Source organism: Balaenoptera acutorostrata, chromosome 4, assembly GCF_949987535.1.
Source record: "Balaenoptera acutorostrata chromosome 4, mBalAcu1.1, whole genome shotgun sequence".
Classification (NCBI taxonomy): Eukaryota; Metazoa; Chordata; class Mammalia; order Artiodactyla; family Balaenopteridae; genus Balaenoptera; species Balaenoptera acutorostrata.
Genome location: NC_080067.1, coordinates 146,746,137 through 146,758,794, shown reverse-complemented (window position 1 = coordinate 146,758,794; position 12,658 = coordinate 146,746,137). Strand labels below are relative to the sequence as shown.

General features: G+C 39.8%; 1 protein-coding gene across 1 annotated transcript in view; it reads left to right on the top strand.

Moving 5' to 3' along the window:
* The window catches only part of DSCAM (DS cell adhesion molecule), a 742,440-nt gene that overhangs the window by 451,970 nt on the left and 277,812 nt on the right, over window positions 1–12,658 (top strand). The window contains 1 exon segment of the mRNA XM_057544948.1: window positions 11,341–11,619. Coding sequence (XP_057400931.1) covers window positions 11,341–11,619 — 279 coding nt within the window.

The window sequence follows — 12,658 nt, the reverse complement described above, 5'->3', positions numbered from 1 at the left end:
ACCTGGGTTGGTACAACACGAGAGCTATGTTTCATTTTCTTGATGCCATTATGATTCAAATGGCTTTTCTTTAAATATTAGAGATGCAAGTTAGTTTGGGTTAATCAGAAAACTACTCAGTTTTATTACCAAGTCTCTATGTAACCATGTTATTGACCCCAACCAGGAGAAAAGTAACCTGCCTATCTATCTCCTCAGTCCAAGGTGACTCTTATTGTTAAATACAGAAATTCTCATGAATTCTGCAGGTGTTCATCATTTTTAAATGTTAAAGAAACTATTCATTTCAACGTAATATGGTTATGGCTATCAAATGCCTTCCAAGAAAATCCTTGAAGAAACGTCTCATATGGTTAAAAACTAGAATCCCCTGAAAAAACCACCCAGTTCCTATCCCTGTATCCCACTGCAGGCATCTATATAGGTGGTCCATTTTTCCTGAAAGTGTTTTGGAAGAAGATGCTGTCATGTTTCTCATGGCTTGTTTTAGTGTTTTATTTCTGAAAATTTCAAGCAGTTTGTCTTTTCTTTATATCTAATATGTATCTTTCCAGCTGATGAAAACAGCAGTTCCTGTTTCTCTTTATTATAATTCTACATTATGCCTTAAGGATTTTTTTTTCTTCCTAAAATGTTGTAAGTGTATTTTCTCCCATGGACTTAATCGGTATTTTAAAACATTTTTAAAGTTTCTCTTACCTTTATACTTATGTTGTCATATTTATGGCTCCGTAGTTCTTCTCATAATCTGGTAGTCCAAAATAGGCATCCTACGTAAGAACTACCTTGTTTAAAAATCTTAGTAGGTTAGCTACACTCATCTCTGATTTATTCCAAAGTTACACTCTTCTTATGTCAACTGTGCTATTCTGTTGGGTTGTATTTAGCTTTTGAACCCTACCTATGCTTTTGGCTTCATCTACTGGAAACCCATTATCCAGTGCCTGCAGCATGTGTACGTGCTTGGGTATTTGTGTGTGTGTGTGTGTGTGTGTGTGTGTGTGTGATTAATGTTTGCCAGGTTTTCTTGTGTTTTTAAGTTGAGCCTTCTGAGATTTCTTGGGTTCTAATTCAAATATTGGCATTGAATTCTTCCTCATTTTTGTACTCTTGGACATACACTTACTCAGCTTGTGAATATGCATAGCCCCATGTTGAAGATAAAGACGGAAGTTCGGTGCTGAGCACTGGCTGAGCTTAGGACAGGTAAATGAGTAAAACAAACAAATGAATAAGCAAATGCAGACTTTTTGAAGGTAATGAGCAGCATTCTTAAAATTAACTTTTCAAACTATTTTTTCCCTTGCTTCTGTCATCCCTTTTCTGTTCTGCAGGAGAATAGGAAAATACTGATAATCAGGTACAGAGGGGTCTTACTAAAAGAGAACCCAGCGCACATGATAATTCTCCCCTGGTCACAATCCAAAATGAATAAAAGCAACATGGATGGATGGATGGATGGATGGATGCAGTATACAGAGGCAATATTACAAACAGACCTGGTTTTGTTATGAATAGTAGATCAATTTTTTTATTTTAGATGAGGCAAAGTGTTGCAGGTTGTATTCTCCCGGGAGCAGCCTCTGAGATGGAGTTTGGTGTGCAGGCTGTTTACCAGGGCGTGTCCTTACCATCAGCACGTGTGGAAGAAGGGGAAGGGAGAAGGACTGGGTACAGGGAGAAGATGAGCAGGGGGCTCACCCGACCCTGCAGGGGGCTCTGGAGAAAGAGTGCTCCTTCAGAGTTGTCCTGAGTTGGGGCAAAATTGCCCTCTTCAGTCACTCATTGGAAGGGCCTGCACTTGGGTGAGGGGGATCTCTGCAGCTGGTCCCACCTCTGAAGTAGCTGATGACTGAAGGGTGCCCCCTGAGGTCACTCGCAGAACCTGGGGCTCATGTCCTTGAAGGAACCTGGGCCACATGTCTTCACGTACATCAAATCCTACCACTTATGCAGATGTTAAATAGCTATCGATGTGCATCTTGAATACCTTTTCCTAAAAAAAAATGTTTTCATTAAATTGCTCCCACTTTCTCTAATAACGCTAGTCCACTATTTCAAATAGGAGATGAAAACTGTCACAGTGGAGGGTAGTAGCATCATTAGACTGGATGTTTTGTTACCAAAATAATTTTTAACTCAAAGAATCTCTTTGATTCCTATGATTTCTTTCGTTTATTCAGGCCATATCGGTGCATCTACTGTTAATGAGATCAAATAATAATAGGATGGTCACTGCCAGCACAGGGTTGGGGTCAGTGGGAGGACCTATAGACAAATAACTATAATACATGACAGGAGGTAGCAAAAGTCTTGAGGAAAGTGGCACAGGGTGAGAAACAAAACATTTCAACTAGCGATGGGAGATGAGTGGGCAGACAAATAAGAAGGTCACTGATTTCAACACAATGCCATCAAAGAAATATATGGGAGGTGTTTTGGAAGTACGGAAGATGGACATCTAGCTAGTTCTGGGCATAAACTCTGGAGTCAAAAAAAAAAGGTTTCCAAGAGAAACTGAGTTGAGTTTCAAAGGGATTTACAGCCTGAAAAAATCTCCAAAGCAGGTAACAGCTGAGCTGAGTTTTCACACTTTAAGCTGGTAGGGGTGAGAACGGGCACTGCTGGGGCGGGGGACAGAAAGAGGGACAGGTTGCAGCCCTTGACTTTCAGAGTCAATGTGGCTGAACCAAAGGACACTTACCGTAGGCAAATGGTGTGAGTCGGCACAGAGACAGTGTCAGATCTTGTAGCGTTCAGTGCCTCCTGCTCCATCCTAAAGGCAGTGAAGTGGTAGAAGCAGAGGGAGATACAAAAGTGTTTTAGAAAAACTAATCTGATTGAGGTATATGAGATGGATTATACTTCAGAAAGAAAACAAATGGGAAGACCAATTAGGACACAATTGAAAAGTTTTAATACAAGGTGATGGTAGGTATGCATATGGCTGATTCACTTTGTTGTACAACAGAAACTAACACAGTATTGTGAAGCAATTATACTCCAATAAAGATCTATTAAAAAAAAATAAAGATGATGGAAGAATGCTTGGGGAAAAAAAGAGCCAGATGCAAGAGGTACTGAGAGGTGGAGTAGACACGACATCACAGCCAGTAAGAGGGGTCGGAGATAAAGAGTAATGTACAGCTAGGAATATTATACAAAATCGTATCGTAGCATATCATACCATGTTATATTATAAATAGCATTCATGTAATAACTTTTATTATTCTGAGCTTCTTGCAGCTGGGAGATTTTGCTAGAGAATTGAAGGAGAGGCTTAGATTAAGGGGAAACACGACATGTTTGGTTTGGGATTGGAGATGCTTCTGGGCCATCCAGATGGAGGTCTTAGTGGACAACTGAACAAGTAGGCAGGAAGCTTGAGAAGGAGTTTTGGATGAAGATGTTGATGAGGCAATCCACTGCATCGAGCTCACACCTGGCAGGGAGGCTGTAGGTGAGACCGTCAGGGAAACAGAGGGAGGAAGCCAGGCCAGGGCACTGAGGAACAATGTCTCCATTAGTGAGGGGAACATAGTCTTCCTTTGAATCGCTGAACTATTTATTTAAGGTTTTTAATGTCCTTCTTACTTTGTGTGAACTTTTCAAATGGACGAGGCACCTACCCTCATTATCGCTTTGCTATGGGATCTATGAACTCTTATAAACTGTCTGTCTAGGATTTATAAATACCCATAAGCAAGCAGAGATGGTGACAACATTTATTATTCCTGAGAATACATTACTAGTCCCTAGTAATATAGAGAGATATATAGATAATTTCTGATCACATTGATCACACAAACATTGTGTAATTCAGTTCTAATAATTGAAAAAACCTAACACCTCATTGGCTGTATTGGACCCTTTGTTGAGTAAAATGAGGACAATATTCTATATAAAAAAAAATAACATGCATTAGGAAATAATACCAGAAAACAAAATAGTTTCCACTCACTGTAAAACTTGCAATATGATCTGCGAAAAGATGTGTTTTATCACAGCAATATCTACAGCAGATGGTGTTCTAACGACAGTAGGACAAATGTGAAGAGACTGAGAACTGTAGGTGCTCATCTTGAGCGAGAATTGTGAAATTCGTGTATATGATTTTGCGTGTTGTTTGTTTCACTTGTAAACAGGCCTTCAAGTCACGGCAGGTGTCTTGAACCTGGGACTTTCTGAAACTGGGGTAAATATGTGTGATTTGTTCCCCTATTATTTTCTGTCCGTGAAGGAGAATGTTTATCACTAGAATATAGCCAGAGCTGAGTAATATCTGAAACTCCAGTTTACTGTTTTTGCTATGATACCTGTCTTAAAGAGTTCTAAGCCAAACAGGGATTCTTCTCCTTACCTGGGCACGCCTTAAATAATTCACGGGTGTGAATTTCCCTAAATGCACCCAAACTGCCTACTTAACTCGGCCACAGAAATTTAAGTGTGGTAATTTCAATCTCTGGCTAAAGAAAAATAGATACTTTTAACCTCTTTAATTTTTTACGTTTTATATGGCTTGGGTTGTTGAAAATATGCCCAGGATACAGCTCCCTAAGGGAATTTTTAGAGATGGACCCTGAATGCCGTCCTACCACACAGGAGACACAATGACTCACTCCTTCTCTGCCTTTCCCACCCAGCAGCAGCGCCAGAGAGCAGCCTGCTGGCTCACTCCTGCCTTTTATTTCTAGGTCAGTGTTTGGGTGTCAGTTAATATCAGTTCATATTGAACCCCAAGGGAGCTTAGAGAGAAGGGTCAAGAAGGGCTTGCAAAGAAGCCCACATTTATGTGCACATGCTTAAGCCTCTGTTTATTTAGCACCTGCCGGCTCCCAGCAATGCCCTTCTTACTTGTGCATTGTACCCTCCTGAAGCTCTGGAGGGCTCTGGTCATGCCCTTCTCACTTCGGCAGGTACAGGCCAAGGACCGGCAGCCCAATTCGTGGTGAGCCAGAAGCAGCTCTGGCAGAAGTCACTCAGCTCAGGGGAACAAGCTCACACAGTGGTTCAGCGTTGGCACCCATGGCCGTACCTGAATAAGCAAGACCAGGTCTTGACTTTATCTTCCCAACTTGCCCTAACAGCAGGGGGAGGGGTGGCTCAGCGGGTCCACTAGTTAGAAGTCCTGGGCCCCTAGGACATGTGGCATGCAATATGTGTGCACGGAAAATATTTGTTGTTGTGAGAACATGAATGCAAAAGGAGTAAAGAGTGATAGGTATAGAAGTAGGTATATTAGACAATCTTGGAGGGTTTTGTAGACTGGGTAAAGGATCTTGGAAATTATACTCTAGGAACACTTGGAGGTTTTCAGGTGGGTTTTGCATTTCAGAACACTTTGGTAATGGATATGTGGGAAATGCATTTCAGGGAGAATAAAATAATTATTATTTTGGTACAGGTGAGAGATAAGAGAGGACTCTGGCGGTGGAAGTAGGAATGCATAGAAAGGTCCTGATTCAAAAGAGATTTAGACCAGGGAATCTTGAGGGATTTAGTGATTTATTAGATGATACGATTGAGAACAAGACAGAAGTATGCATGCCTCTCAGTTTCTAGATTTAGTGACCAACCACTTGGGAATCACTTAGTCTGCTCATTCTATCACGTCATAAACTTCATGGGCCCCCAGGGTACTGGCTGAATAGCAGCATCACCTGTGTCCTTCCCATCTCGCCATCTCATCATTGTTATGTCCTGGACGCATCTCCCTCTGTATTCGTAACTTCGGATTGTCTAATGTGCAACATGTAGACACGTGTTCATCATCACCTCTTAAAAGGTATTTGCAAAAACTATTATGCAATTAAGATGTACAAGATGCCATTTATTCCACTAGTTGTGGGAAGTAAAAAAGATAAACTCGGTATATCTCCTGCATCCTGGGTCACTCTACTTAGGAAACAGCCTCATACATAGATCACTGTATTCACGTGTCATACATTTTATTATAAAGTCTTGAACAACAGGCTCTTGGGGTGGTTGGAGAAAGATTTTAATTGTGTTGTGTGAACAGAATGGAGGACTGTATCACATAGGGGCAGAAATCTACAATTCTGTACTCTAAAGCATACTGTAAAGTAGCAGAATTGGACAAAGGACCAGTTCTATGGGTAGACAGTCCATTAAGCGATGTGCTCGACCCACAAGTCACACGTGTTCACCAGCCTCACGGTTTTCGAGCCACAGCTTGTGTTTGGATGGACAGTACAGAGCCCTGAGCCTACGCAGGTTCTAGGCATCCCTGATGGGCATACGGATCCTAAAATGGGTGTGTAATTGGGACTGAACTCTCAGAGATCAGCCGTGGGATTTGCATTCCCACAATGGGCAGGATTAGGAGATGCAATTTTTGGAGACTTTATGAAACATGTAAGATGTTATAAAAAGAAAATGTCTTAAAGGACGGGAAGAAAGGGCTTGTTAAACAGAATGGAGAAAAGGAGCTAGAAAGATGAAAATATCCACAGCCTTGACTCAGAATACTTTGGCTTGAGGCAGCCTCCCTGAGCAGCCTGATACCAAAAGCTGTCAACCTGAGACGTTTGTATGGAGACTCATGGAGTTAAATTACCCCTGGAAATGAAATGACAAAATGTTGGAATTGATGAAATTATATATGGCAATGGAAATAGAGCCTTATATGTCTCAACAGGCATGTAATGTATTTGATTTTCCCAGTGAATTATGGGCCTTGGGACAAAAACAAAAACAAAAAAGAGTTAAGAAGAGGAAAGGTAGAAGGATGCTAAACCGAGCTACTTCTAGGTACCCCCGGGCTCTGGGGCTGGCATGTTACCTAAAGCCCTCTCCTGACACTCACGAATTGTGTCACTGTCACCATTTTACACATGAAGAAATGGAATCATAGAGTTAAAAAAAAACTGGATCAAGATAACACCGCTAACTACTCAAGACTGGCCAACACACAACTATGTTTCTTTCAGTATGTCCTACTCCGCTCTGGGTGAGGGGGACAGTAAAACGTGTTCTGTCCCCTGTGAAAAGGAATATACAGTTAATTTTTGAGGGACAAGACACAGAAATGTATTCGCCTGATTTAATGTTCTTGTTAAGGGTTTAGAAAGAATAAGAATCTAAACTAACATTTGACAGTATTCAAGGGCTCTGCACTGCCTCAGAGAAAGGAACCCCCAGCATTATGTAGAATGAAATACACAAGCCTGGTAAGAAGTGACATTTAGCAGATATTTACATACTTTATGAAGGACGGTTATGTGGAAACCTGCTGCAGGTCACATTCAGAATTTCTGCTCCTGTATTGTTACAAGGTTTTACTGTCAATAAGATTCAGAGAATTTACCTTAAAAGGTGACATAATGACTCAGGCACAATAAGCAATGCACCTCAAACAGGTGATTTGGCTTCACCAAAATCATTACAAGAGTTTCTGAATCACTTGGTTTACTTTTTGCCTCCAATTTTATATCTTAATACATGTAAAATATAAGATTCTGGACCCCTTAAAATATTTTTAAGCATTTTGTACAGCAGACTTGTGTATCGTGGCTGAAGCAAGGGAGACAACATATGTGGTAAGAAGTGACATGACACACAGGTCTTTTCATTTGTGTTAAAAAAATAAAGTGCATCCCAATGTAATGTGGCAGGCAAAATAAGAAGTTACAAAACCTGATTCTGACATTATTCTGGGAAAATGACTTTTCCCTCTAACTAAATCCTTCCTTTCTTCATGAAAATTTTATTTTAACTATCTTGGATAGTTTCTGTTTATAAATACATTTTAAAATATTTTAAATATTATCTTCTTCCCCTGTAATATATTAACAATAACTTATGAGTCAGAGTCTTAATTATGCACTATGATATTGTAGTAATTGCAAAACATCTGGCTATTAAAGGCAGTGTGCCCCAGCAAACAATGTCCCCAGGTGCCGTGTGTGTTGCATTGTATCTACTCTTTATAGTTGATGCTTCGTTTCTCCCCACCTTTACCTTACCAGTCGTGGCTTCTTACTGAGCCCTCATCAATATGCCTGAATTCTCAGCGTCTGGTTTAGACCAAGAAAGGAGATAATAAAGGTGCTGCAGAAGTTTACAATACGATGTTCAGAGAGAGGGATTATCCCCTGAGTGACATGAGTGAGGGTTAGTGCCTGGGCTTTCTGACCTCTGTTTTCACTGGTTTGGAAACTTCATTTCCAGCAGTGTCACTTTATACCTAAACACTTTGAAATTTACTTCTTTAACTATAATTATACTTCTTAGAGTTCTATAAACCAGTGAATTACATATATTTTAGAATTATGGAAAGCATGAATTTTTAAAAATTGATTCACCTGTAGCTACTTCTTGCCTCTGTTCTTCAAAAATAATATGTATGTGCCCTTTCTCTGTCCTATAACTTTCTTCTGCTATAAAAAAGACACTCTTGTATTTAATAATTATTAATGGCCTACGGCCCATATTGTTTTGTTATTAAATAGATAGGTCAGAGGTGCTACATCTTTCTTTTTTTTTTAAATTTATTTATTTATTTTTATTTTTGGCTGTGTTGGGTCTTCGTTGCTGCGCGCAGGCTTTTCTCTAGTTGCAGCGAGCGGGGGCTACTCTTCCTTGTGGTGTGCGGGCTTCTCATTGCGGTGGCTTCTCTTGTTGCGGAGCACGGGCTCTAGGCACACAGGCTTCAGTAGTTGTGGCTCGTGGGCTCAGTAGTTGTGGCTTGCGGGCTCTAGAGCTCAGGCTCAGTAGTTGTGGCGCACGGGCTTAGTTGCTCCGCGGCATGTGGGATCTTCCCGGACCAGGGTTCAAACCCATGTCCCCAGCCTTGGCAGGCGGATTCTTAACCACTGCACCACCAGGGAAGCCCTGATTTTTCTTTCTTGATCTGGGGCTTGGAAAGTAAGTCCTTATATATTTCTTCTCTGTATTGTAACTAATAAGAGAAATGGAGTCCTTTCCCTTGCCCACTAATGTTTCGCTTAACTGTTCTGTTTTTTTCCTCATATTAAAGGCTTATGAAATAGAATCAGTGCTAAGAAACCAATTCAGGTGCATGTGAAAGTCTGTGACCCCTGTGCTCATTCACTGCTCACAGCAGCCCCCCTCATTTTACAAATAAGGAAACTGAGGCACATAGGGGTGCTAATGACTTTAGTAGCACAGCTGAACTTAAACCCAGGTAGTCTGGTTGCAAAGTTCTTATCTTAGAAAAATGATCTGCAATTCAGATAAAAAGCACCAAGCCAACAATGGGTGCTTAGGCTTATCTGAGTAGATTCAAAATTAGGCTTCTGTGTGTAAGAAAGCAAAGAAGAGGAAACATAGCTACTTTTTATTTTTAAAATGTCAACTTATTAAGTGTTAATACTTAATATGGAGTAAACATTCATAACACTTGGGGCAAGATTTAGAGAAATACAAGCACTTTTGCTACAACTTGGCACTTTCCCCGCCTAATGACAACTATGAACAAACACAGTGCAATCCAACTTGATCTAATGCAGGGTGTAGGCTGTCAATATTTATTAAGCATAAGAATGTCTTCTTATAGCAGAAAAAAGTTACAGGATAGAGAAAAGGCTCTATTTTTCAAGAACAGAGGCAAGAATTAGCTACAGAGTGATCAGAATTTAAAAAGAAAACAAAAACAAAATTCATACTATCCACATTTCTAGAATATCACTAACTCATTGGTTATAAGCGCCAGGTAGAACTTCATCCTGAGATCTTTTTCCCTTAGCGTCAGATCAACTTGTTGCAGACCCAAAGTTCTAACTTTACATTGAGGATCCACAGCAGTCTTGACATTGAATATGCTTGTCTGTACTTTCAGCTTTCTGTTTGTTTCCTTGCTTGCTTGTTTGTTTGTTTCTCTGGTAAAACCTAACTTGAGTCAGCTGCTTACTAACTCTGGCTAATTTGCAATTTGGCTAATGACTAACTTGCAATTCTAACTTCCAACTTCTTTTGAAAGCATACAGTAGTAGTAATAATAATATTAAATTACAGAAAAACCACTGCTATACTTTGTTGACATCCGCTGCCTATGACTATGAATGAAAGCTCCACTGGGTACAGATGGTATATCATGTTCATTGCTGTCTGTCCAGCACACACAGCGCAGTATTGAGCACATACCAGGTGCTCAATAAGCACTTCTTGAGTGAATGAATGAATGAATGGTTTCCGTTCAGATGTTTCTCAGCTGGATCCCTTTCGTCTCCCCTGAGTTGATAATTGAAATGAGACTATGACTGATTTAAAGAATAAACTTTGCAGACATCCTGCTGTTCAATAACTTCATTTTGTAAAATCACCTAATATAATAACTGGTTTATATTAGGTTATTATTGGCTTAATAATCTCAATAATCTATGAATAACTACCCCAAAAGGCTGATAGGAAGAGGGTATTGATAACTAGCCTGTGACCCCATGACGAATAAGTAACCACAGTAGGATCCAAAGTTGGCTCCTCTGGCTCCACACTGACCATTTCATAATACTGACACCCTGTGAAGCCATCTAGGAAGTTGCCAAGAAGAATGGTCCTGAGGCAAGAAGGATGAATAAGAGCTTATTAGGGAAATTAAATCAAAAAAGAACATTCCAGACTGAGCTTGGCTGTGTCCACGGCTGGCCGGGCTGAAGACTATATAACCTTATCTTCAGTAGCAACACATCTCCACAACTTGGAAAACTGGCCACGGACCAGTTCATAACTTAAGGTCATGGGCAAGGAATGTGTAAAATTGAGGGGTGCAGAGTAATGATGCAATTATCCTAACACAAATCTTTTAAATTAACATTTGCTATTAGTTGGATGTTAGCTATTAAAAAATGTTAACAATTAAACTGGAATCTCTGCTTCTTCAATAGGCTTAAAGTATTAACAAGATGTGGAATGGATTGAAGAGGGAACAGTAATTGTACTCCTAATATTAGCAAAGCAGGAAAGAAATCTCCTCTTGTACACATCATTTTTAAAAGCTTCCAAGAGGAAACCAAACCCAGATCCCTCTTTCATAGTATCTACACTGAAAAGTGCAGAATCTGAAATGTTTCCTTTAAAAATGATTATTGAATTTTAAAAAAATTTATCAAAATAAATGTGATTAAGCATATTTGCTGAAGTACAAATCAAGCCATGCTTTTCATTTAGAGCAATGAGAAAATTCAAATAACAGAAGAGCACAATTTCAAATCTTCTACCGGTTCATATACTTTTATGCTATAGCAGTGATTTGTATTACTCTTCCAATGTCATGCAAAAGGGTTAAAGAAAAAAATGTAGAGTATTTACACAGTTCATTATCATCTTTCCTCTATTACTTTTTCTTTTCTTTTCTTTCAGTTCCACCTTTTATCCAACCTTTTGAGTTTCCAAGATTCTCCATTGGACAGCGGGTCTTCATCCCGTGTGTTGTGGTCTCAGGGGACCTACCCATCACCATCACCTGGCAGAAGGACGGCCGGCCAATCCCAGCGAGCCTCGGGGTGACCATTGACAACATTGACTTCACGAGCTCCTTAAGGATTTCCAATCTCTCCCTGATGCACAATGGGAATTACACCTGCATAGCCCGCAATGAGGCAGCAGCTGTGGAGCACCAAAGCCAACTAATTGTGAGAGGTGAGGAGACACTTGGGATGCATGGCACCTATGCAGTCAGATTCAACCACACTCGCCAATGGTGTTTCCTTGAAATGTTATGAAAATAACCAGAATTCGTAAGAATTCCCTGTCATCCCATTCAAATACACACACACACACACACACACACACACACACACACACACACACACACACACACACACACACACACACACACACACACACACAGCTGTAGAAGCCAACTATGAACTCCCCTAAACTCCAAGCCAAGGTTTATTTACCTAAAATGTGAAGTTTCAGAAAATTAGCAGAGAAGAAATGTGTGAATGAGATGTGGGGACCATGGGATTTAATTCTTGAAATAAGGCTTCCCTACATTAACCCAGTGACTTGTGAGGCCCAAAATCCATAAGCTCATGCTGTGTTGTATTTATTTTATATAGCACTTTTTATATTATCATTTAGATTGATGGCTTTTAAAAATAATATTTGCCAAAGCCATATATCACAGTTTTTCTAAAGTCAAAAAATAGTAGCTTTTTATATTTTTTTTATTTTAGTTTTAGAAATGTGGTTTTCTTTGTTCCTCCCTACTGTTGAGCATGAAATGTCTATTTTGGAAGGGTATTGAAACATTTACTAAATTAAGCAAAGTGTGGCAATATTTATGAAAAAAATTAAAACAAGATGGTTTAACTTGTAGAAAACTTTGCCAGGGCTCTCAATGCACCTAAAATGTAAGCAACAGTCTTATTTCAAATCTCTTTGCAAGTCAGCAGATTCCCATCAAGGTTCACACTTGTCATCTTCAAAATGAGAAGCTACTGTTCTCCAGTCTCTGTTGAGCATGGACGTTCTGTGATTTTATGGTTCTCCTAGAGTCGTATGTGCTCATCTACCAGTAGAATATTCATCCACATTGCAAAAGTAACTGTATGAAATTAAAGATTTATATTAATGTTGATTTTTTGCATTTTGAAGTCCTCGAACACAGGGCTGTCATTGTAATTGTCAGGAGGGGATGATTTCCATTACCTGCAGGACAGTCAGTAGATCT